This window comes from Anser brachyrhynchus, assembly GCF_964034855.1.
Source record: "Anser brachyrhynchus genome assembly, chromosome: 21".
Lineage (NCBI taxonomy): Eukaryota > Metazoa > Chordata > Aves > Anseriformes > Anatidae > Anser > Anser brachyrhynchus.
This window is the reverse complement of record NC_137714.1, coordinates 7,188,116-7,213,753: the sequence shown is the minus strand read 5'-3', so window position 1 is coordinate 7,213,753 and position 25,638 is coordinate 7,188,116. Positions and strand designations below refer to the sequence as shown.

The following is a 25,638-nucleotide window of genomic DNA, read 5'->3' as shown; positions in this document are numbered from 1 at the left end:
CCTGAAACATAGAATCAGGAGCTCCGCAACTGACTGTCCAAATTTTAAGACGTTTGTTGAGCTTTGACTGTATATTAGCCATAGAAACAGAGCGAATGTTTGGTGCAAATAAGAGCAGGAGTTAGAGGTGGTAGTGTCAGAGCGAGTTTCGTGTTTTTAAATTCTGTTTTCATTCCTACCAGGCCACACAATAATTCAGCAAGTTACAATACAAAATATCTCCCCAGAAAAGCTGGAAGTATCCTTGTTTGGAATACGTGAGTTAATCTGCCATTCAGTTACTGTTTAATTTGAGTCTTCATCTGTAGGAACTGTTTGACACTAAAGCAAGGAGGAGGTAGAAAATTTCAGACTTAATTATTATCTTTCAGAGTGAGACAGGAGGTGACGTGAAGCTTATTTTCCTGAGGATATATAACCAATATATTCTTTTTTTTCCTCTTAGTTATTGAGCTCTGAAAGAGCTTTCAAATGGTTGATTTACACATTTTTGGTCTGAACAATACTTAGAACCTGTTTTTGTTTGTTTTATTTTCTTTCCAGTTTCTGTATTAACTTTTTTCCTTGAGTTGCACTATTTTAGCTAGGATTCTCAGTTCTGAATCCCAGTGGTCCCTTCCTGTTGGTCAGACCAGTTAGAATACTTGAGCCAGGTGATAATAAAGCCCTCATCATCTCTTTTTCTCCAAATGAGAATAAATGGGTGAGTAAGAGATACAACAGTAGTGGGAAAAAGAAGGGAGACAAAAGAGGGAAATAAGGGGCTGCGTAAGATACACGTATTACAGACTGGGATGTGTCTTGTTGCCTGTGCCTAGCCCCTCTCAGCATTTCCATCGCTGTCTCTGCACTGTGTCCAGGAGTTTTGCAGCAATGGCCCTACAGGAGCTGGGGGAGCAGGGGCAGAGGAGTGGGGAGTGGCTGGAGGGGAGGGTGATTTGGAGCCAGTGCTGCTTTTGTGGGTGGGTGCGGGGTGGGGTGGGGGGTTTCCTCCAGCAAACGGGCTAACAGCAGCTTCTTCTTGGCAGTTTTTTGAAGCGCTAGACATCCGGACAGCACAAAAGAACTTAACCCTAAGTATCACGGGACGTGGGGTGATGCCGTCAGTTGTTTGCTCTGTGGAGGAAGTACTGGATATGGGATACGTCCTTGCCAGAGAGAAGACAACTTCCACATTTGAGGTAAAGCCCTCTATGCTGATCCAGAAGGCACGTCAGCAGTTGTTGTAGGTTGGAAGAGGAGTTCTGTAGTTTCCAGTCTGGCAGAACGTGAGGCTGAATAGCAAGCTGTAGACAAAAGAACAGCTTTAAAAGCAGCACGTCTGGCAGAGTGATTTGAGGCTGAGACAGTTTTGGGCTAAAGGTAACAGTGCTGTGCGGGGAGGATCTTGTTTGCTAGAACTGTGCTGCCTGCAGGATTCTGCCTGTGCAAATAACAGGGATGCAGAACCTCCTATACAAAAAGAGAAAGGGCCTGTGTGATCTCTCATAGATCTAGCTGATATGTAGATCTCTGTGAAGCCAGAAACAGCTTTGCTCTTTCTTTATTCTGTCCATTACTCCTGTCACAGTTAAGGCTGCTCTGTGTCCACACAAAATGTTGACAGAGATGCATGGGTGAAATGCAAAATTGTCCTACAAAGAGCACATGGGGGTCTGCCATGGTACAGTGTAGAGAACAGTTTAACTGATTACTCGTTCATATATTGCAGATTATCACAAACTCAGAAACAGGCCAAGATTTAAGCAGAAATTTTCTCCTCTAAGTATGTCAATAATCAAAATACATTACTTGCTGCAAGACTTAAGAGGAAGCTGGTCCCTGTTGTTGAGGGGTGGGAGTGGATGTTACACATGGATGGCAGTAATGCATGCTGTGTGTGGCATCCGGGCACACAATAGTGCAGTAATGCAGCAAAATAAATTCATCCAGTTTACGAAGTATGGATTCTACAGGCCTGAAAATCAATTTTCTTAATGAAAGTGCTGTTGTGTAAATTCACGTTATCAGATACAGAACACTTCCACACTGACCCTGCAGTACTCCATCCAACTGGATTCACTTTCGCCAACACGGAACAAAGATCAGCAGAGACTTCCATCCTTTCTCACGTCCTCTTTGCAAAGAACAGAGATTGTGGGTAATTTTTTCCCCAAAATTTTTTTTTTTAAAAAAAGGACTCATGAAATATCTAGTAGCGGCAATACTTTGTCTTGTTAGATCTATTCAAGTTTATGCAGCCTGAGCAGATACCTACAAGTAAGGAGACACAAGTGTTTGAATCTAAATATGCCCCTATTGCCTTTTATATTATATTTATATAAAAGAATGTATTTGGGGATATCCATCTCTGTAAAAATATGCTGAAAAGCATAGGGAAAGGTTGGTGATGCCTCTTCAGCTTCATTAGAGATGAATACAGTAAACTAATCTAAATGTTTGTTCCAACAAAAATGAGTTTAAAATATATAAAGAAGTAAAACAGAACTGTTCTCCCTTATTCATATCCTTGTTTCTGTTTACCAGGAACACAGAACTATAGTGGTTTAAGCGTGTTCAGCATCTTTCCGACACAAGGAGAAATTCTTGCCGGGAAGAGCCAGGACTTTGTTGTTACTTTCAGTCCTGACCATGAAAGCCTGTACTATTCGGACCGTCTCAAGGTTGTGCTCTTTGGCAAGGTGAGGAGATCAAGATACCTGATTATGAAATGGAAGTCTAAATATGACCTACAGTTATTTTTAGCAGCGTGGGTCTTAGTAGGAGTTTCACATAATTATATCTAGTCGACGGGATTTGTGGGCAGAAATATCCATACTAAATTAACTGATGGGGGTAGGAAGTGACAGTTTTGGGGCCCACTGGCTTTTTTCAGGTTTTAAATTTTCAGTTCCTAATTCATACCAATTGCGACTTGGGATTCAGTCCTGTCTTCTACCCAGCTGTCCGCACTGTGTACACGGGAGGTGATGGGAGCCAGCTTGCTGCTGCACTGCTGAGCACAGTTCCAACCGGGTTCTCTGCAAGCAACATTTAATTGTAGCCGAGAATGGAAATAAGACTGCAGAGTGCAAACTGGCAGGTGCGCTGAGTACCAGGAAGCCGCTTCTGCAGTCACTCAGCGTGAGGGAGGAGGTTTCCATCTGTAGAGCAGCAGTTGAGCTTAGACGAAGCCCAAATCAGGATACACAGGCTGGCAGCATTGCAGGTAGCTGCCGTGTTCCAACAGAGATGGCCCAAAAGTTAATGAAGAGTGCCAACTAATGACTGTCAGCAGGCACTGCAAACAGTAGAAACTGGTAGTGAATAAGTAAGTACTGTTTCTCTCCTTGCAAGTTTTGTATTTCCAGATTATCTTTGGATCTGCAGGTAAGAACGAAAACCAGAATAAGATGAATAAAAACTGGCCCAAGTTCACAAACTTGAAGCTCTGTTTGGCAACAGATAAATTTTGCCCGTTTTGGTGGCTTGAGTATAGTTTGTCCAGCCTCCTCCTTTGGCACACTGCCCAGGAATGAAAGGCTGTTGAAAACAAAAGTGCCTGAGTGACACACAAAAGACAAGGGGAAGACGCAGGATCCTTGCGTTAGTGTGGGGCGCCTCTTGGCATTAATATAGGCAGATGTCATTTTTAAGGAACTGAAGCTGTTGTGTCAGTATTGCAGTTACACTGGTACTTAAGCTGTAACCTGCATCTAAAGCGCTCTTGTCCTGTATAGAAAACAGCCCACGTAATCCAGCTAAAGGGTGCAGCAAGAGAACATCCAATGTTTGTGGAAGGTGGAATTCCACTGGATGTGCCCATCGAGTCCTTGGCTGTAACGTTACCTGTGTCATCACAGGAAGCGCTAAAGGAAGGTAATGTGCTGCCACTTTATTACAAAACAAATTAAAGATAACCTTTCAGTATCCAGAATGAATAAGCATTATGGTGTAGCCTATATTCGTAACACACACCAAAAAAAAGCAAGAAACTTTCCCTTAAGGAAGGCTTTTATGTGAATTTTAATGCAGTAGTGTCTTAATGAATATAATCTATCTGCGCAACTTACCTTGCAAAAAGCTGTTGTAATTATTACTACTACAAAGAATTAGGGCGCGTTTGCTTTCTGCTACTTCTATTTGCATTAAATATTTATAAAATTATTTCCCATCTAATAAAATACCCTGGACTCTCCTGATTGTACTGTTATGAAGTTGACACGCTTTCAGGGGGTTTGAATTTATCCTCCCTTAATTTCCTTGGACAGGATTTGTGTTCAGAGATGGTATGTAAGCACCTTCTAGCTCCTGAGCTATAAATAAACACAAGCACTTACCGTACACAAGTAGGACTATAGTACACACAATGCATATGCCGTGGGGCTAGAAAACAAACATGAATTAGAAGTGATGGTGGTGTAGTTTAACCCTGGCAGACAGCTCAGCACCATGCAGCTGCTTGCTCGCTCTCCCCGCAGCGGGATGGGGAAGAGAATCAGAAAGGTAAAAGTACGAGAACTCAGGGGCTGACATAAGGACAGTTTAATAGGTAGAGCCAAAGCTGCGTGCGCAAGCAAAGCAAAATGAGGAATTAATTCATTATTCCCCGTCAGTAGGCAGGTGGTGTTCAGCCACTTCCAGGAAAGCGGGGCTCATCATGCCCAACAGCTGCTTGGGAAGTCAAACACCATTGTTCTGCGAGTGCCCCAGCCTGTCCTGCTGAGCAGGACACTGCGTGGTGGGGACATCCCCTTGGGCAGCCTGCGCCCGCTATCCCGGCCTCCAGCCTCCTCGCTGGCAGGCAGCAGCAGCAGTAGAAAAGGCTTTGACTGCGTAAGCACTGCTCTGCGACAACTAAACATTGGTGTGTTATCACCACTACTTTCATCAAAATCCAAAACACGGCATGATACACACTACTGTGAAGAGAATTTACTCCATCCCAGCCAAAAGCAGGACAAATAGAAAACCTGCTTTTGCTTGATTCTTCACTAACTCTGCAAGAAGGATCTCCTTATCTATGCCAACTCATGAATGTGCCACATTGCTTTGTTTTGAGCCGTCTTGGTGTAATTTGTTTTTGTTCCAAGTTAATAATTCTTCAGTTTTGACTGTCTCAAAGTTTACCTGATTGATATTTGTTCAGAGCTACAAGAACCAGTGAAGTCCATCCTCCTGGTTCTGGAGCACATCGAGGGAGAGAATTCTCTGGTGCCAGCAAAGACAGAACTGAGAGTTGGAGCTATGCAGACAGCTCAGTTTGCGTCTAAGAAGGTGAAGAAAATAAAAAGCGCAACTTCATGTCAGATGCTGTAAAAAATACTGATAGTGTACAAATGGTTACTAGTTCCTTCTGTCAAAAATTTGGTCTTTAAATTAAAAATACAAATCTCAGGGTCTCAAACAAACTTTGTTACAAAAGCATCAGCATTTGAAAGCAAAAGTTTGTTGTTTTTTTTTTTTCAGGGTTTAATAAGAGGAATTAGCATTATGGTATTAAAAGTAAACAAAAATCAATTACCAGTTTCCTTCCCTGATACTGAAATACAGAAATTTGAGCACAGAACTGAATGGCAGTTCTGATCCTCTCATTTTTCATACCATATTTTATGACAACTTGTGACAGCAAACAGGATGGATGTTTGCAACTTCAAATGGCAGAAGTAGTTTGGCAAACGAGGGCCATATATAGCATCTGTGCGATGTAAGCTTTAAGAAACAGTGACTGTGTGTGAAGAAGTTGAACTGGCTGTAATGAAGGTGCATTGTGTGTCTCTTGTAGAATGTGGAGTTCAGTTTTGGTAACCTGTCGCTCCTGCAGAAGAAGGGATTCACTGTTGAATTTGTCAAGGGAACCGTTGATCGTGGTCAAGTAAAATGCATCGGCGTTTCTTGGGTGCCACCTGCTGACTTGGATGTAAGTAACAGTTGCACACTGCTTCCCAGACTGCAGTGTGGTGCTGCTGTGTCTTTTGACTGATTTAGAGGAGCAATACAAAGGCTGATCTTTGAGATGTCAGCACTCCAGGCTGCTTTGGCACATTAGGACGATAGACACGTTACCTAAGAGAGTTTACGCTGGTATAAACACTGGTACGGGAACAAAATCCAGGAACTATAGGTATGATTTTAAGCCTTGCTATCTCGTCTTGGACTTCAAATCATGTGTGATGGGAAGAGCAAGCATCATTCACTTGCGCTTTATAGGACATAAAATAACTTCTTACAGGCCACCGCATTATATAGTACCAAAATACTGCTGCTGTTCACTAAAAGACACTGCTTTGGTGACAGTGATGAAGTGAGCTTCTTAATGTCCCCCTTTGCAAGGAAATTTGCAGTCCTGCTGACACAGAACTGTTTCCATGGATCATTCTGCTCTGGTGTCCACACTTCTGGCTGTGGGTGCCTCTTTTTTGGAATATTCCTGGAAGTCAGCGAGACCTGTTTGATCTCCCACTTTATGAACCTTGCTTCCCTGGCTTCTTCTGCTTTTTCATATTGCAGAGTCTTGGTGCGAGTTCAAAACATCCCTACAGGGCTGTAATTGCCCTCCCTGATTCATCTTCGTGGGGACGGAAAGAATTCACTCTGCTACTTTTTGTTGTCAGCAGTGTGTGGGATGGCAGAATGAGTGGTCTGATGCAAAATTACAAGGATGCTGACATCGTGTGTGGAAGGAAGGCACTAGAGTTCCTGGCATGACATATGGGGTTGACATAGTGCCTCTTGGTAACCACGGGATGTTACACAAGATTTAACCCTAGCTCGTGGCTAACAGGACCCATCTCTTCCCTAACCCTCACTGCAGCACACTCTTGTCGCTTGCCTTGCCCAGTTGTCGTGGTTGTAATGTGGTGACGGTATCGGCAGCACTCTGCAGATCGAGCACTTAGTCACTGCTGCTTTGCTTACTGCAGTGTGAGTGTTGGGTGAAAACGTGAAAAAGCCAACCAAGTAGGAAGAGAGGTAACCAACAGCTTTAACGGGCACCTCTTACAACTGCAACATACACTGCTTAGACCTTGATCAGCTAACCTGCTCTGTGTGCAAAAGAAATAGGTTGGGTTTGTGTGTGCATTTTTTGTAGACCACTGACCCTGTGATTGAGACAGCCCTCCTGACCTTAAAGGGTGATGTTCAGGAATCTTACCGAATCATCTGCATGGCGAAAGTTGTATCAGCGTGTGCTCCCAGTAACTGATGGAACCAAGCTAAGTGGGAAGGAAAATGGAGGCTTATATTTTTGGGGAGGTCTTTGGATCTCAGTTGGAACATGGAAAGATTTTGAGATTGTTGCAGATATGTAAGGGGAGGTAGGAGAGAGAAAGCAAGGTAACTTGTACATTTTCTGCCTTTTTTTTCATTACAAAATTCTGTATAAACTGTTTCCAATAGTTTTATTTTCAGACTGACTGTGACAATAACCTTGTAGTAGAAGGAAGAATTAACATGAGGGGCCACGTAGATAAATCTGCTGTTAATACCAGTGTCTTCCAAAGGTGGGAACTCCCTCAGGAGTGTTTTTGTTTAATCTCTAAATGGGCGAGTTTCAAGCAACGTATCTTTCTGACCTCAGATGCATTTTCACATATGTAGAAAGTCCTTGATATTTTTTTCCTGCTAAGACTACAATAAAGCTTTTATTTTAAGTCTCCTCCAATTCGCTTGGGCAGTTATTTTCACAATACAGTGTGCAGTCATCCTGATGACACATGGTCAAGGCTACGGTGACCACGCTGTGTACTGAGTCACTGAATGTGCTTAGACACTTGCTCTAGATCATGCCTGTCCAGGAACTTTTTATTTCTACATCTGTTTTTGTCTGAATTTTCTCACTGAGAATAAATTTCTGCCAGCTGCTGGGGAAGCTAGAGTAGGTATAACTTCTGTCAAGAAGCAGTATCCAGTTCAGGGAAGAGTACAGAGCAAGTACAATACAGAGAATAATCTGTTGGTCAGACCACAGGAAAAAACAGTAAAGCACGTGTCCCCAGAAATGTTTTAACTATTTTTCCACTGTATGTAGAAAACGCTTGTGTAACTGATGGAAAAAGAGGAGAAAAACGGATGAGATTCCTGCAACTTGTTTCAGGCCACGTGAATGCTGAGCTGTTCAGCTGGTCCTTGAGCTGTTGATGTTTATAATGCATACAATACAGAAACAGCAGCTAGAATCAAACGTGGATTCTCCCTTTCTCATTCTGGCTCTGCTGTGTCAGGCACCAGTCAAAGATAACACAAGTAGTTTTTAACATCATCCGTTTCTCCTGTACCAGGCTGAGCTCTCTGAACTACGTTTTCTCTGTGTACTCCTTAATACAAAGGATCCTGATTATAGTTCCAAGCTGTGGCTTGTGATGCATATTGTAGTAATATTCTGGAAACAAATGTTCCCAAAATACGCATAGCATCTGTTAGTTATTTCTGGGAACGCTTTCAAAATGAGCACACAGGGTTATTCTGCATTAATGTTTGTTAAAAACACTGTGAGCAATGGGCCCACTCCAAAACCTGGGTTCTCCCAGTGAAGACCTCTGCAAATCTCCAGTTCTCTGCCACCATCCGAACAGGTTATGATACAGCCTGATGTCAATGATTAGAAAGAAGGAAAAAAGAGGCAGTGGGAAGCCAAGACAGATTTGCTCCCAAGCACAACTGAAGAGGGAAATGCCACAAGTGAGCAAATTGATCTTCGCAATACAAAATTGCAGTTATCTGAAAATCACACTGTCAGGCTACTGAAAATTTAGCAATTATATTTGGATGCTCCTACCTAAACAATTATTTTATATAATGGATATGAAAATACAGGAAATGGAAAATTGACTGACATGAGTGACTATAGGAAACAATTCTGCTGCTAATTTAGAAACATCAAGCTGAACTAAAAATAGTGGGTTTGTTGGTAATTCCTTGAGGACATCAGGTGAAGACAGCTGAGAGCCCTCTTGCATTACGTTTGCGTGGCTTCATGCCAAGCTCACAACTACCAGAAGCTCAACACAGCAGCTTGAGCCTTCATGCAAGTTCTCTCTTGAAGAAACAAAAAATCCTGTTCAGTGCTGTGCTTCCAAAGCAGGCCAGCAATGATCACAAGTGCATTTGGTATCAAAATTGCCAGGAAAAGCTAAATGTGATCTGATGTTTGTGTTTTCATGTTGGAAGACTCTAGGAAGGATGGAGCCCTTACTGTGAGAATAATATTGAAAATCTATCCTCAGAAATGCATCAAAGTTTTCCAGAGGGGTAAGGTTTTGGCTCCTGTAACTGTACTTCTGAACATTACACTTTCAGACTGAGTTTTGCGTCTGTAATTGCTCTTGGATGGCCAGATGCAAACTCCTCTACTTTCAGAGAAGCAAGTATCTAAATACTTCTTGGTTCTCATCCAGCTCTAGTTTAATAAGAAAGCATTTCATAGCCATGTATGATTTTTATAACCCTTAGAAGCTGCACCTAGCTCATTCATAAAACAGAAAGGAAGTGACAGAATCATGCACCTCTCATCACCTCTCATGCACTAGTCATGCACCTCTCATCGATACATGTTGGGTTTACCCAGTGACTTCAGAGATTGCTTCACGCTTATGAACGGAGCTTTTCCTAAGTGAGCAATGACCCCATGACCCTGGGTGGTCCTGTAGGAAAGTATTCCAGTCAGCAACACATGACATTACTGATCCTCAGAGCACTGGTCTTCAGTCCTATCAGCTGGAGAAGGAACCACTGAACCCAGTACTTTCAAGCGACTGGGTCTGTCGTTGCTCCCAGTGTTTTGGCGCCGATCCATGCTGCTTGCAGAAGAAACCTCTGTCAACTCAAGTCCAAATACATTCCATCTTGTTGCGTTAAAATCTCAGGGAAAAATAAATAAATAAAACTTGTGTTTTGTCACACTTATTACTTGCAGGAGGTTTTATACAAGCAGCCAAATACAGACCACTGAGGGACCTGAATACCAGGGGCCTCAGCAAAATGTTCTTGTATTAGTTGATATTCCCCTTTGTTCTCCAACTAAAACCTTTCATAATCCATTAACTAGTTCCCTGCTTTTTAGCTCTAGTTGTCTTTTTTGTTGCTTACCCAGTCATATAGCACGGCCACCGTGACTCTGATCGTCTGTCACACGGGCTGGCATGGGGGGTTTTGCCATGTAACTGACCTCTGCTGTATCGGTGCTGCCAAGGTGTCTGACCTTTAAGTCACCTACTCTGAAGCAGAAATAATCCGTGTTCATTCATACACGGTGGATGTGGGTGACCTTTGATGTATGTTTTGCTCTTCCCTGATGAGGGCAGGACTGCTGTAACCAGCCAGGGGAGCGTTTCGACGTGATGGACTGCGTGCAGTCCTGTTAGAGCAGCTGGGCTTCACCGTGACGGGAACTGCAGAAAAGCTGTCGTTTAGAAGGGAGAAAAGCTGCTGTAATGATTGCTATAGTTGAAGTAATGAAATAGTTTCTGGAAAGTTTCTACCAAATAGTATCAACACCATTGCAAGGTAGACATAACAACATGTAGATCTTTACTTTATACATTTGAAATGTTGAGCACGGTTAAATTATTTTGGAGCAAGCGCATTTCCAGGGAGTAGATGATGCCTTTTCATTTATCTTCTGTGCGTTTTAAAAAGACTTTTTACAAAGGGAAGCGCTCTGCTTTTCCAAACCTTTTTTTTTTTTTTTTTAAATATTCTTTTCGATCCCTTTCCACGACTCCTCCACCATCTCTCGGACACTGCAGAGGCAGAAGTGTGTTCAGCACACAAAGCTGCGGCCGGCCTCCCCTGAGAAGCGCCGAGCCGCAGCCCCCAGGCGGCCCAGCCGGAGCCGGGAGCAGAGCGCACCCCCCGGGGCCGGCGCCCCCGGGGCCGCTCCCGCAGCAGCTTGGCCCCGGCCCCGCCTCGGCGGCTCCTCCCCCGGCGCTGCCGCCTCCGGGCCCCGCTCGCCCTTGAGGCGGCCCCCAGCCACGCTCTCCTCTCCACTCTCCTCTCCTCTCCTCCTGCCTTTTGCTGGCATCGCTCCGGGCTCCTGCCCGCGGCTGGAGGCGCTCCGACCGGTGAGTACGCAACGTCGGGCGAATCTGCGCCCACCCCGCTCCAGTGACCTTAGCTGAGCAGAGAGGGGCTCGCTCCTGGCCGCCCAGTGCTGCTTTTTTTATCCCCCAGACCCGCACCGGCTCGCAGACGTGGCCCGGCTGGCCTTGCTGCGCCTCCCCAGGGTCTTCTGCAAAGGCAGCCGGCAGGCGCCCACCGGCCCCTGCAGCCCCCTGCCACCTGCAGCACCGCCGGGGCGGCCGCACTCTGAAACGTGTCGGAAGTTCTCCCCTTCGCTTTGTACGTACGTAGCTCTGAATAAAACATTCCTGGAGCTACGGGGGATACGGAGCTATGAAGCATTGAAGCTTTCATAGCACTGGAGCTATGAAAAAGTAATTTAAAAATAACTGGGAGAAGTAGGAAGTTATCTTAGGCTGGGTTAAGGAGCTGGACTCAAAGATCGTTGTGGGTCCCTTCCAGCTCAGGATATTCTGAGACTGTGAGCATTTGCTGTGGTACTTCACCCTGGTTAACGTGAAATAACTGCCTCGTAGTTCTGAGAATCCAGCATGGGTAGTTCTCTCCCGTAAGCAACAGCAAAGCTCCACTTTGAAAACAGTTCTTCACCCAGGACCCCACTTACGCAGCGGGATTTGTATGATTGCAGCTGGAGTAATGTTACGACCATGAGGAACAGTCCTCTGAAACTAAATCACGGGTGTTTTTGTTCCTATCCCCATTGATTGCTTTTCCTTTTTCAATTCAAAAATGTATTCCTTGTCATGTGTTCCCTGTTTGAGTGCAGACACTTAAACCAGTGAATTATCCACCTTCCTTCGCAGATGCCCTCAGAACATGTCTAACTGGACAAGTCTGTGGTATGTCTGGTAAGTTGATTGTTAATCTTACTAACCTCGGAGTAATTTGACAGATATTATGAGCAGTAATTGCAGTAAAGTAATGGGACGCGATGTGGGAAAGGGTTTCTCCTGTTTTATGAAAGCCACCAGTGGCATGACCGCATCGCAGAGGAGATACGGTGTCAGGCGGGACAGAGCATTCATCTAGGGATATGTCATCTTTCCATTCTGAGTACGCTCGAGTTCAGCCGTAGCGCTTGTTTGTTCTTCCTAAATAAACAACTTTGAACACAATGGCAGCTGCCCAGAACGGGCTTGTTAGGGCTTGGCACTGTGCTGCCTCCCGCGCAGTCCCCAGCTCGCTCCCTTTTATGGGACAAGGCACCGTTAGCTTGCGGTGCTGGTTTGTCATTCTGAACCCGGGCTGAATTTACAATCCTGTTCACTGGCTGCTTCACTGAGAGGGGAAGGGTAGTGGTGAGTAAAAGGCAGGGGGCTCGCCACAAGTAGATTGGTCTCTGGCATAGAACGTGCATTGTATGTATCCTGACATTATTTTTAGAGTTTGCATTCTGTCACATACTATCAATTTTGATGATAACATGCAGAGCGAGGTGGTTACTTTTAATTGTCATTCTTTGCTTTCTTAGAACGTGCTGATATAGAGCCGTTTAAAAATATATATGGTTATACAACGTGTTTTAAGGCTTCTGTAGTTAGGCAGCGTTGAAATCATGAAAGCTAATGAGCCAGTGCTGAGACTGATAATGCTGCGATACCTTTCCCTAGGTGATTTCTGCCTCCATCAGAAGGCAGCGTGTGAGGGCTCACAATCCTTTATTTCACGGCACACCAGCAGGCAGCTCCTGGGTGTGAGGACTTAGGGATTAGCTAGTGCTGAGGTAACGCTCCTCACGCTGGAGGAATGTTTCATTGCAAAGTTCCAGCAGGGCAGCGTGCACTTCTCGCACGTGGTTTTAAATTCTCTGAAAGCATTTTTCTAAAACAATAATTTACATGAAAATGCATGAAATTTGTGGAAGCTTGAGGCCCTCACATCCAAACTTTGAGTGTAGTCTTTGTGTGCATCTGACTCATACTAAAGAGAAACATTCTCTCTTTAAAAATAAATAAAACAGTTATTAAAGAAATGTTTTGTTTGGAATCATGATTCTTATGGACAAGTACTACCTCTGGTTTGGAAAAAAGAACAGAATGCTACTGAGGGCTTTTCTACAAACCCTTACCATTGAAAGTGAATATACAACCCGAGGTAATTAACATCACTGGATCTGTGAGCCAGAAAGGATTGTACCAACAGTCAGTAGCACTTCAGTTTGTGATTGTTTGTGATCCAACTTTCTAATTCTGGATCCAGCACCCATTCAGAACCAAGCCTGAGAAGGTTTGGCCTGTCTTTCACCCATTAAGAGCAAAATTATATTCAGCTCTAGAAGAAGCAAAACGTAAGCACTGACTTTATGGTGTTCTCCATCCTTCTCCAAGGTTAATCTTGCTGACTATGTTCATGCTCCTGCTCTGTGGGATCACAGCCAGCTGCATCAAGTTCTGCTGCCGGAAGAAGAGGCCTCCAGTTCAGCCCTTCCCTAGGCACCCCTACGATCTGACTGGTGTTGCTATTGACAGCGACAGCACAGCCCACAGCACGGTGACCTGTAAGTACCCATGGGAGTCAGCTACTCAGCCGTGCTTTGCCGTAGAGCGTGTCCACAATGCTGCGCTCAGTCCTTGCAACACCAGGGACTTCCTGAGCTCCTCTCAGAACATCTTCCAAAACCACAGGGAGGGCATGGGAAAACTGAGTGTCATCAGGGCAATGCAGTAAGTGAATGCAGATGGCAAGTAGGATTTAATGCTGCAGAAGTTAGAATAAAGTCTGTGGGGGGTTAACCTCTCCCATGTCCTCTCCCACATCTGCTCTAATTCCCACTGCCCCATTTGTTTTAACCCTTTCTGCCCACCTCACTGTCCAACTATTTCAGCCCAAGTTATCTCTAACCTAAGATATTGTTCCCAGCTGTTGGTGTAGGAGCCCAGCTGGAACTGCCTCTGTTACAGCATGCACCTACTGTGTCAGGTGTTCTTCAGCAACAGCTGGACGGCAATATGCAGACATTTTCTCTTCTGACAGCTTTTTTTGGGCAATGTATAGATTCTATACAGTAATTCTGTAGTGGTAGCTTTTAGTATATAGTGCATCCATTCTGCGAAAAAAAAATTGAGTCCATAATTTCTTGGAGAAGAATGGGATTAGCCTTCTATATATCAGGGTTCCATGCAATTGTTTAAATTTTTTTCATTCCTTTTCCTCACAGCATACAGCTCATTCCAGTACCCTCTGAGTGTCCCTATTCCTTCACTATTTGTGGGCATGGACAGGAGCACTGTGTCCCCTCCAGCTTACAGTCCCTACACGACGGAGTTGCCACCTTCTTATGACGAAGCTGTCCAAATGGGTAAACAATACATCGAAGTAGCACTGGTCAGCCAGAAGCTCGGTGACATCCCTGAACAGGTGATACCAGGCGGGCTGAATTGCACCCAGCGTTCACCTGACAGAACCAACAGAGATCCAGCAACACAGCCCAACTCAGAAAATTCAGAAGATGTACCACAAGAACAGCCTCAGCTCTAGCTCATTTCACATTTGGAGTAAAGGAATGGAAGGCGTGAAGAATTTGGTTTTATAAGACAAGTTTTGATGAAGAGATGTTTCCTCCCATGCAGTTGTAACGATCTGTCAGAAGAAATGTTTTCTGCTGTAACTTCCTTGTTAAGCTTCTTCAGGGTATGAAGTGAAGTAGAAGGGCAGCAGTTTAAAAATACCTGTAAAAGTGGGACAGGGATGCTTGTTCATCTCCTGATTAAGAAAAACGATTCCCTGTGCCCAGCATATGGCAACAAAAAAGGTCAGGGCGATTTTGCCATCTTGGAAACAAAGAGTCAGGTGGTACAAGAGCAAGTTGTTCCAGAACAGAACCTTCCCAAACTGGAGTTGAAAAGCAGAATGCTATGAACTCGCTCTGAAGAGTCCGTGATGCTCAGATGCTCTGTAGTTTCATTTATTTTGGGAACTTTAACTGTCCAGCAAACTGCTGAGGTGCTAAACTTGTTGCTACACAATGGCACGTGTTCCTACACTGAAGGAAGATGGCAGGAACATATTTGAGGGAAATGTACTATCTTGTGTTTCCCAACTAGAATTGTTAGTTATGAGACTTGAAGGTGTTTATTTTTTTTTTAATCTTTAAACTTCTATTTTTAAGATGCAGTGGCTTGTGTGGGAGATCCTTTTGCTACATATTTTGCCAGTTAAAGTACAAATTAGTTTTGGAGGTATTTCTGCACGTGGTTAAGTATTAGTAATGTTTCAAATATTCAGTTTCTTTGCTGATTGAGCCTGGTGGATTTGAAAAACACCACAAATTGGAAAATATCAATTGTTTCAGATAGCCAAATATATTTTTTCTGTATTTCAGAAAAATATGATACTACCATCATCAGAATTTATCTTAAAAAATCTCACTTGGAGGGATAATTAATGTGAACTTGACAAACACTTAAACCTCAGGGGAAAAAAAAGGCTGAAATGAATAGCAAGATAACCCACATGGCATCAGTTTAAAGGTTTATGAAAAACTGTTAGCTACTCAGTTGAATTATATCACCTGCCAGTGTCAGCAGCAAGTTCATAATGATTTTCTGCAGTGTGAATTTCTCCCAAATAAAACACTTCTTTCTGTATTGATAAAGTTTGTTTGCGTTAAACAGGAAAATCCACAGTGGGGGAATTAAGGATGAAAGTAATGTGTACCGGGGCCACTAAAAGAATAGTTAAAGTTAGGTGCTAAGCAAATGTTTGCATATAGGTTTGTCCAAACCACATGGAAGTTCCCAGGGCAGTAACAAACTTTATGCATTTGGAGAAGCAAGATGAGAGCTAATGGATCATACAGAAGAACAACAACAACAAATACCAAGAACAATACAATGAGATCTTAATGATTTAGACAGAGGGTGAAAGTTACTTTTCTGACTGCTTGTGGGTTTGCATCTGTACAAATAGTCACCAGCACCTGAATAATACACTGTTAGCCATTTGCTCTAGCATAGCTCTATCTATGTTTCAAAAATACTAAGCTATGCAAGACTTCAGTATCAGTAGTGTTTATCAATGAAAACATATTTTCTGCTCATCTCAGATATCCAGGCAGATAAGAGGCAAGTGTTATTTTTAAGTGAAACTAGATTAAATGAAAAACTAAGATCATGAGATACCGTAATTTCTGTAAAACATCTGCTCAAGAGTAGGATGGCACTATGATTTCCTCAAGTAAACGTGCTTTTATTGCCATCTACTGAAGGATCTGCTGAACTGTGTTGCATTAAACTGCTGTGTAGTGACCACTCCCTTAACGTTGATCAAAATCATGAAACAATATGCTAAATGCCTTCAGGTGCATGGTTTACAAACAGGCTTTGCTATAAAGACGAGTGTTACAGAAACTAAGCATCACTTACATTATTGTAGAGAAACTGGAAAGTACCTTTGAAACATGATCACAGGGTTCACTTTCTAGTCCTCTTGCTACAAAAATAACTTGCTACTTGATTGGAGAAGTTGGTGTCAGCTGAAATCGTATGTAAAGCCCTACATTATGTAGCCACCAGAGCTGTATACTTACTGGCTTTCTGCATCCAGCTCACCGGAAGTAACGGCCTCATAAGATTTTTGCAAAGACCATCCCCACTTAGCACTTCCGCACATTTTGCCTAACTGGCAGAGTTAGCCAACATGCTATCTCTGTACTTTTTGTCTTCTGTACTGTCAAAGTGGTAACTATACGTCTGTATCACTCAGAATTTCCAATTTTGTTTCTTACCACAGCAATTAATGGGCTAAAACACTGAACTCTCCAAAACTGTTGAAAAGGCAGAGTGCTCGCTCACTAATAAAGACCGGAATGTAACACCAGGCAAATGAAAAGAACAGTGACTGACACAAGAGGGCACTCCTTCCCTTCTCGGTGTGTTGTTACATTGCTACTTGTAGCAGCTTCAAGAGGGATATCTCTCGGCGTTGCCAAGAGGCGAGAGTGGTTCTGAGGCTGGGTTTTGCTCAGGTCTGCAGAGCTCACCCTGCAGTGCAAGGACTGACCTTGCTTGAGGAGTACAGGAATAAAATCACAACGGTTTGACTTCCCCGCATGCTTTTGCTTTTACAATGCTTCTGTCTTGTGAGCTGTCAGTAGTACCTGGCAGACTACCTAGACTACCTACCAAACTGCGAGGAGATCTGTTTCCATTCGGTTATGGAGAATGATAGTTCTGTTAAACCCAACATCAAAACCCTAAATGCTAAACACTCACAAATGAGATCTGACTCTTACAAATTCCATGTAAATACCTGCAGCAAGCAGCTCTCTTCTTACTTTGGGGATAGCTGTATTTGTGTGGCAAGTCCAGGCCATCAATTAGAATCACTCCTGCACGTGGGAACACAGTGAGAGAAAATAATCCCTTAACTATCTATGTTGGAAAAAGAATTAAAATGGAGATATCCTCAATCCTGGTCTACAGATGTAACAGCTTGAAAACGATGTTCCCATATGCTTCGCATTACGCCAAATAGCAGCAAGTAGAATGGAAAAAGAATGTCCATTGATCACCTGGGTCTCATCTGATTAATCGGGCAAGGCAGAGAAAGGCAACATTTCTTGTTAACGTGTATAAAATTAGGTTCAGGAACTAGCTTTTGTTCAACCTGTATTTTTGTGATAGGAATAGAGGAGAATATTATGGGTTCTTAATCCTCCTGTGTGGTAAGTTAAAATGAATTTATTTATTTCAATTAACATTTTAAAACTCATCCACTAAATATGAAAATGTGAAATGGAGATTAGTATTGTTTTTACTTCTATTGTCACTTTTCACAAATGTTTGTTTTCTGCCTTTTGCTTCGTGTTCTTGCTAGCTCTGTTTATCTGTGTGGGGTCTGACTTTATGATTCTAGAAAACCTTGTTGTGTTGTCAGTGCGTGTTAGTGAGGCTCAAGCAGGAACTAAGATACTTTCAGAAACTCCCAACCTAGACAGACACGGTGTTCCTTTATTTCTCCTACTGAGCCCATGAAAGGGAAAGGACGGATAGGATTCTTCTTACACTTCAATTGCACTCATGTATGATGAGTCCCTGGTTTTATCAGTGAAAGCGTTTGGAATGTAAGTAATTTGTTTTCTTTTAGAACTGGATTCTGCACTAGTAGAGGAAACACAGTAAGAATCAACTGCAGAAAAAGAGCCTAGCTTAGATTCAGTTTTAGTCCTCTTAACCATAGGTACCTTATTTCTTGTTTCCAACTAGGTATAACATCTCGATTTCTGGTCAGGAATCTTGCACAGTGCTTCCATTGGCTCTTTAAGAGCCATCAGAGAGCAACTGGAAGCGGGTGCATATCAATGAGAATTAAATTGATGTCTATGTATTATTTATAGCCAGTTCTTAAAAGTATTCTGAAGCTTCAAAACAAGATGCTATAATGGATACTATTTATTAGTGCTATGGTGATCTAAACTGTGAATTTCTAAAACAAAAGCCTTTCATGAGAAATGTGCTATCCCTGGTGGCAATATAAAAGAGCCTTTCAGGAAGATCCAGGATCAGCATATTTCTATTCGTAAAGAATTAATCTGCACATTTTCCCTCTCTAAAATGCTTTAATTAAACAGTTTGGAAAAAAATTCCAGAGCAGAGAAGTAAATTTAAATGGACACATTAACGGTTTCAGTAACTTTTTAATCAAGCAGTCAGTCAAGCATATCTAAATAACCTGAGATGAAGCACTTAGCCAAACAGGAGTTCACTCACTGTTAGCTCTGCTCAGGGTTGGTCTGAAATGACTTGTCACTGAGAGGTCTATGTTACAATACACTGTTCACGCAATGTGTGATAGATGCTTCCCTTCCTTCAACCTTTTGAGTAATAAATAACTCCGCTGCTGATACCGATTGTCACCTGATATTCCACTGAGCTGGTATCGGAAATAACTTTACCACTGGCAGGGGTAAGAAAAGGCCTTGTACCAAAGACCGAGATTAGTCTGGTTTATGTTGAAGAAGCCTGCGAATCCTTCTCAGGATTGCTCACACTAGTTCAGTTCTATGGTCCTGGCAGTACTGGGAGCCATCATCTAGACAGCTGATGACCACAGTTAACTCAGTGATGTTAAATACAGCATCGTTCACTAGAGCTATGCTGACAGCGTTGATGCAAGTGTTCATGTCTTACTGTTGGTATATCAGGCTGCTCTCACCTGTTGTAGGAATGCACTGAAAAATGCAGAGTCCTGTCAACAGCACTGGTGTTGAGTAATTCTCCTTCAGAACGCTGAAGTTTTCTATTCCCTGGCTAAGGAAATCTGCTTGCAGCTGCCTGTGGGTGTGCTATTGTGATGTGTTGTGTTTAGAAGTCTGTTCGGTGACCTCCACAAAGCCACTTCCTCTCTTATGTCCCTGCTTCTTTTCCCATCCTGCTGGTCCTGTGTTTAAGGCGTGTGTCCTTTAACATGGGAAATTCTCCCACAGTGCCTACCATAGTGGGAATCAGTTCTTAGAGGGGAAATCTTATATAAAAAGTAATTAAAAAACCCAAACACATCTGAGTTCTTTGAGTAGCAGAGCGAATAGAGCTTGGTTTTCTATATATTATGACAAATTCTTAACACTTAATGATATGTAAACTGCTGTAGAAGCTTTTCTTATAGTTAGGACACATGTAAGATCTTGTGTGCATCCTCCAGTGCCTAACAAAGGTGAGCTCATGCTGCAGTCTTTACTGCAACAGGAGTATTAAAAGATCCCTCTTCTCTGCCCAGCTCCTGTTTTCATGAACCTTTCAGGATCTTCATGTCTTTGAGACCTCCAGTTCTCCATCAAACTTGGTGGAAATTGGTCAGTGGATTCTGAATTATTAGCTGCGTGTGGGGAATGGGAAGAGGGGAGGTGGGACAGACTGAGTGTGATTACAAAACCTCAGTGCCTTAGGAAACGAGGCTCAAACAGAACATTGAGCAGGAGACTTTGGTCACGCAGCAGGCTATAAGCTCAGCTGGAGGAAGGATTTAAGAATTCTGATTCGCCAGTCCAGCATTTTCACCATCGCTAGATCTGCTGAAGTCTGATAATATCCACGCAAGCTTTGTGACATCTCTAAGGCAAAAGCTCCTCTCCGTAATAACCTAAAGTGCATTTTTTGTTATGAATTGAATCTGGTGCTCATTTGGCACTGTTGAACATGCAATTCCTCTCCCGTTTGTCCAAAATTGCAGAAAATAACTGCCAAAACAATTATTTGCTGGCTGTGTGCAAGAGCTTACTATGGGGAGATGGCCTGCTGGAGCACGTCAGTGTTTCTATCACTGTCAGCAGCTTGCAGTCCTGTCTTTCCTCTCTCAGACACATGCGCTCACCATGAGCACTTGTGCTCAGAAGGAAAATGCAGGCTTGGAAGTAAATTGCCTCAATAATTCATGGGCTTTATAGCCCAGAGCAAATTATACCTTGGCTCTGTCATGAAATTCAGGTTGCAAATCCCTTTATAGCCAAGCTCGTTAACAATATAAGTACAGTGGTACACCTATAATGGCTTTTATGATCAATGCATTATAATCTTTGGAGAGTATGAAGTGGTAAACCTGCAACATCAAGAGTGAAGCATCAATAGGGTCTGGATATAGTAAGAGTTGGAGAAAAACCATTTCTTTTTCTGCCTTGCATTTGCCTTTGTCTGCCTCACTGCCCCCAAATACCATTTATTCACCGTGCAGTATGTGCTGTACGACCAATCAATAAAATAGATCTTACTGGCCTGAGGGCTGCTTTGCTGCATTAAGCAGCAAGTTCGAAATACGCAGACGGTCAGGAATTCTTGCAGGTTCAGGGATCTTTGTTACGTCTTCCAATAGTATCTGTGACTTGGTCCTAGGTGTTATAATATTAATTTAAAAAGGGCGTGGGGAGTCAGGGGAGTGTCTGCTCTTCATCCTGAGGGAGGAGATTTCACTTAGATGGTTTAATCTATGGGAGATTTTTTGTAATTGATTTTAAAACCTAACTCGTGTTAGTTTTATATTAAAAAATCATTTGTCATTCTTCACTGAAGATGAGGTGTGCCCTGGTGAAATGGATTCAGTCTTGTTTTTGACTGCCACACACTGAACCTATGACACCACCTTTTTCAGAGAATGTATTACAGAACAGGGGTTTGATGGCTTCTAGCACAAATGGCTGCGTACTAGGAGTAGATGACCTCAGTGTGTATGCATGTAATGCAGAAAGTACTTAGGGGGAAAAAAAGAATTTCTGCTTTGCTAGAATCCTAATACTAGAACAGGCCTTCAGTAGAAAAACCAGTACTGTATTACTGAAGCCCCTTATTATCTGGCCCATCAACTGGTAACTCAAGGTGAATAAACATTTGCACAAAATAACTGAAGAATGACTAAATACTTGCTGGCAAATAACAATTCTCTCATTTCTTACAAAACAAAAATTAAAAACTGATTTAACAGAATAAGATCTGGCTTCTACACTATCTGTGAGTCTTGAATTCAAACTGTTGGTTAGTTTTCAGGGCACATGTTAGTCACATCGATGTTTACGATTTTTGGTTGGCTGGACCTGACTACTGGCTCAAGTTTCTCATTTGAATTTTGGTTTTGAAAGTTAGAGTTTAGAAAGTTAGAAGTTAGAGAAATGGAAAGTTTTCTTTCCAACTCCTTCTGTAATTTCTGCATAAACCTGTCTGTTTCCACAAATAATTATGGTTTATTATTACCGCTTTTACTACAAGATTTATAGACATAAATGAAAAAGGGGCCCTGCTCTAGGTAAACCAAGTATTATGATCTGTCGTGGGTTTTGTACTTCAAAGACTGCATCTGCCTCATTTCAGTGCTGAGATTTTCGTTTTGTCTGTACCGCTTCAGAAGAGGGTCTTCTGGTATTAGAATTGCTAAGTAACCTGCAGCAAACATGGCCAGCTATAAAGATCTGGCACGTAAGCTTTCTGAGAACTGCTACCAGAATGTTTTATGTTCGTGGAGCATTAGTACAGTACAGATGCAGCAGCTACAGTGTGCTGTGTGAAAACACTCAGTTACCTTAACGACAACAAAGCTAGATATTTTGGTTCAACAGAAAGGTTTCACTCTGTACACATGTATTCCAGGCTCTTTAGTTTTGCAGTTTGCTCTTTTAGCCCCCTGTTAAGCACAGAAATTGTACAGTTAGTAATCGCTGGAATACTGGAAGGAATAAATGGCTGGTCCAAGACGTAAAGGTGAGAGTTCTGCAGCATCTTCTCCAGTTCTTTCCTTACCATTTCAAAGCAGCTGGGAAATACCTAACTGCAAATTCAAACAACGGGAAAAGAAACAGACTGTGCAGTGTAAGCAAAGCACAGCCTTTGAGATTCGCACACTGGGAAAGTGCAATATCCAGCACAGCTTTAACTGTGAAAAGCTGCTTATGAAAATATCCTCCTGATCATCTTCCCTTCATTACCCATTCTCTTTCTGGAATCTGTCAAGCAAGTAGCTATGGATATGTCAGGTAGATGCTAGTCCCAAGGGAAGGAGCCTTTAAAGCCAGTTTTAAATAAAGGAGTAACTTAGAGCAATCTTACTTAAATTACTGTCAGGGGAAATAGACTACACGATATTGAAAGTTCCCTTTGGGTGCCTTGGAGAAAGGACATAACTTTTTTCCAAATGTACAAATGCCTGCATCTGCACTGAAGTGCTTGGTTCTCACCTGACCCTCCTCTTCCTTGCTTTCCCAAGTAGCTCAAATCAAGCAGTAATATCAAGTGTCCTGCAAGATGCTACCTTAGATGTAAACACTAAAGAACGCTACTCCTCTGACAGTTTGTACAATCACTTTCTTTTTATAATTTTGCTCACTTCTATCTTGTTGAAACTCAGACTAGAGCAAAGACTATATATAACCTTCAGTCTAATTCAGAGGTCTCTAGAGTCTGCTTTCAGCCCCCCACTGTATCAGATGACGCCTGTTACTCCACCTAAACTGCCTTTTTCCACGAGATGGCACCAGTGAGCCTCAGAGACCCCTGTGAACGTCCCTTTTTCAGACTAGGTGCTGGTAAGTAGCATTTAACTTTCTCATGAAATTTAATCAACCTTGTTTGGAGGAAAAAAATATTCTTTTACTCCTTACTTTAAAATAGCATATAGTGAGATCAAAAAGCCTACTAGATAAGATGTCCTTCATACCTGCTGTGAAATCCTGAAGTTCAAGTGACTTGGGCCATAGAGAGAGTAAAGTATATACTCTGTTATTTTCGCTATAATATTCAAGAAACATTCTGTGCTAATAGGAAAGGCTATCTTTCAATCTAGAAACATCCTGGAATGTGACAGATTCCAGCTCTACCGCAGATATTCTGTGCATCTATACACACACCACTTTGAATGGCTTTTCCCCTGCTTCCCCTTGTCTAAATAGAGAAGTTACAGAAACACCAAACAGTTGAGGTTGGAAGAGACCTGGATGTCACCCAGCCAAACCCACCCGCTCACAGCAGGGTCAGCTAGAGTAGCTTGCTCTGGACCTAATCTCCCTTTGAATTCTCCAAAATCAGATTCCATCTTTCTGAGCAATCTGCTCTAGTGCCTGACCACCCTTAAAGTAGAAGTAGCTTTTTTGAACATTTGAGTGGAATTTTTTCCCATTTCAGTTTGCTGCTGCTGCTTCTTGCCCTGTCAGTGGGTGCCTGCTGAGAAAATTCCTCCTCTTTCTTCTTTATGCTTTCCCATCAGGTGTTGTATACCATCATTGGCATGATCTCACCTGAGCCTTGAGGCTAAAGAAACCCAGCTTGCTTGTCTTCTCATCGTATGTCAGATGCTTCAATCCCTTAATTATCAAAATCTAATGGCATCTTCTTTCCAACTTGCCTAGATCCTATCATTTAGGAATTTCACCTGAATTTAACTGTGACATTAAATTTATTTCTACTGAATGTACGTCTAGAATCAACAGCTGCATAAAGCAAACCATGGGAAATATCATGTGAGCTGGATACCTAATCATCCTGTTTACCTCCTCACACTGTGCTGGCAGGCTGTATGCTTTGATGCTACCTATGCAATGCTTTCTTGTTGCACTACTTAGACCAGCATTGCATCATCTCATACGGTGAGAGTTCAGCACAGGCTTGTGATTACAGCGGTCAGCTCAGTGTGCTGCTGATTTGAGTACCAATGGGGAGAAAACTGGCAAGACTAAATCAGACAGAGCAGAGGAGATGCTTCTACAGGACCTGTTTAATCAGAAATGGTAAGCTGCTTGAAAGCACAAAAAATAAATGCAATCTACCTACTGCTTTGCATGGTGCTTTTGGGTGGAAAATGCTATGCAAGTACCCCCTCCTGTGGGAGATGATGTTTTAGAAGTACAGGAAGTCGCCTGGATTAAAAAAAGAACAAGAGGAATAATGCTGTTGCAGCCCAGAAAAGAAAGATCTTCCTTTTCTCCAGTTTCTCTCATTGTCATTGACAAGAAAGCTGTATTTCACCAGCTCATGCCCTTGTTCCCATAGGTTTCAATCAAAATGATCAGCAATTTGAAAAAAAAAAAGTTTTCTTAAGGGAATTGTACCTAGCAATACTGTAAAACAACTGCTTAGTGCTATGCTATAACAACAACAAAATATCTAAGTTTCGTATTGATTTCTACCTCTTTATTTTTAAACATATCTCACTAGTGTAGGCCTGAAATTTATAATCCAAAATCTCTAAGCTTTAATCAGTGTGTGAGATGCTGGGTCACATTAATATAACTAAATAACAGGAAACAAAATCAGGATAACTTGGTAACTTATAGGATTAGTTTGGTGATATCTTCATTTATAATTACAAAATTTAAAACTGCAAGTGTGTACATGTATCCATGTAGCTGAAAGTTCTAGTTGCCACAGTCCTTACTTTTCACCTCCCCTGACTGTCTGCTTAGACCTGGCCCTGTAAGATGGCCATTTGGTGCCCATTTTTGTTGTATCTCAGCTTGTGCAGTCATTTATCCACATGCTCGTGATTAATCCAGATGCCCAAATTAGCTACTTCATAAATCTGAAACAGCATTCAGAGAAATGAAACTACAAAGAGGGAGTTTCTTCTCAGTCTGGAGATGGGGTGGGGGAAGAAAGGCAACTGCTAGGTCCAAAAATGAGTCAGATTGTTTCTGTTATGGATTTACAAAAAAACACATGAATCCCTAATCACAGTTGTGGGGTCTTCCTGGCAGACAATCAAATCCTGCATGTCTGCAGTTCTAGTGATTCATATTTTAAGCTGTTGCTGCATTGTTTTGAATTCAGGGAAGGCTCCAGTATAAAAACTCTGGCACAGGAAGTTCAGCTTCCTCTCCAGATTTCCTTCCTCCACCTCCTTATATGCAGAACAGCAGGGAATATATTTAAGCCTTGCCTGTGCTGTGTGAAAACTCAGCTGACTGTAGAACAGTTAGCTTTTACACCCAGTACCTTCAGCTGCAGCATACAAGACAGGCAGCACAACAGACCAAGTGGTTCTTAAGGACAAGACTTAATCCCCAAAATATTCTTAACAGTTGAGTTGCATTTTCTAGCTGTCTACAAAGCTGAACCTAGTCCCTAAAGCAAGCATCACCGAAGTGTGTGTCAAAGGTGACTGTTTTTG

At 42.5% G+C, this 25,638-nt stretch overlaps 2 protein-coding genes and 1 long non-coding RNA gene across 12 annotated transcripts in view; 2 read left to right on the top strand and 1 right to left on the bottom strand.

The window, feature by feature from the left end:
* The window catches only part of CFAP74 (cilia and flagella associated protein 74), a 74,528-nt gene extending 66,889 nt beyond the window's left edge, over positions 1–7,639 (top strand). For 7 of the 8 annotated variants that reach the window (XM_080564412.1, XM_080564414.1, XM_080564411.1 and 4 more), the window contains 9 exons: positions 183–238; positions 584–703; positions 1,029–1,181; positions 2,011–2,140; positions 2,527–2,681; positions 3,720–3,858; positions 5,129–5,256; positions 5,765–5,899; positions 7,073–7,639. In XM_080564412.1, coding sequence (XP_080420538.1) covers positions 183–238; positions 584–703; positions 1,029–1,181; positions 2,011–2,140; positions 2,527–2,681; positions 3,720–3,858; positions 5,129–5,256; positions 5,765–5,899; positions 7,073–7,186 — 1,130 coding nt within the window. In that variant the 3' untranslated portion in view covers positions 7,187–7,639. The remainder of the gene's footprint in view (positions 1–182; positions 239–583; positions 704–1,028; positions 1,182–2,010; positions 2,141–2,526; positions 2,682–3,719; positions 3,859–5,128; positions 5,257–5,764; positions 5,900–7,072) is intronic. The other variant, XR_013941414.1, reaches the window with a different exon arrangement.
* On the bottom strand, positions 2,688–5,222 carry LOC308181348. Its single transcript, XR_013941430.1, has 3 exons — positions 5,110–5,222; positions 4,320–4,365; positions 2,688–3,363 (listed from the first exon to the last, which is right to left on the bottom strand). It is a non-coding gene; the product is annotated as an uncharacterized lncRNA (long non-coding RNA).
* A 140-nt stretch (positions 7,640–7,779) lies between the features above and the next one.
* On the top strand, positions 7,780–15,655 carry TMEM52 (transmembrane protein 52). Of its 3 annotated transcripts, XM_080564528.1 has the most exons (5): positions 7,780–11,042; positions 11,152–11,319; positions 11,865–11,909; positions 13,389–13,558; positions 14,219–15,655. In XM_080564528.1, exons 3-5 carry the CDS (start codon positions 11,878–11,880, stop codon positions 14,536–14,538), a joined length of 522 nt encoding a protein of 173 aa, XP_080420654.1. In that variant the 5' UTR covers positions 7,780–11,042; positions 11,152–11,319; positions 11,865–11,877; the 3' UTR covers positions 14,539–15,655. The 3 variants fall into 3 exon arrangements, with proteins under 3 accessions (XP_080420654.1, XP_080420653.1, XP_080420655.1); XM_080564527.1 differs by lacking the exon at positions 11,152–11,319; XM_080564529.1 differs by lacking the exon at positions 11,152–11,319 and having other exon boundaries at positions 11,828–11,909.
* Positions 15,656–25,638: the final 9,983 nt, after the last annotated feature.

Excerpts from the sequence above, each read along its gene's own strand:
- TMEM52 (XM_080564527.1), top strand. The coding sequence starts at position 11,878 with ATGTCTAACTGGACAAGTCTGTGGTATGTCTG. Across the intron at positions 11,910-13,388 it reads ACAAGTCTGTGGTATGTCTG|GTTAATCTTGCTGACTATGT; the intron begins GTAAGTTGATTG and ends TCCTTCTCCAAG. Across the intron at positions 13,559-14,218 it reads AGCCCACAGCACGGTGACCT|CATACAGCTCATTCCAGTAC; the intron begins GTAAGTACCCAT and ends TTTTCCTCACAG.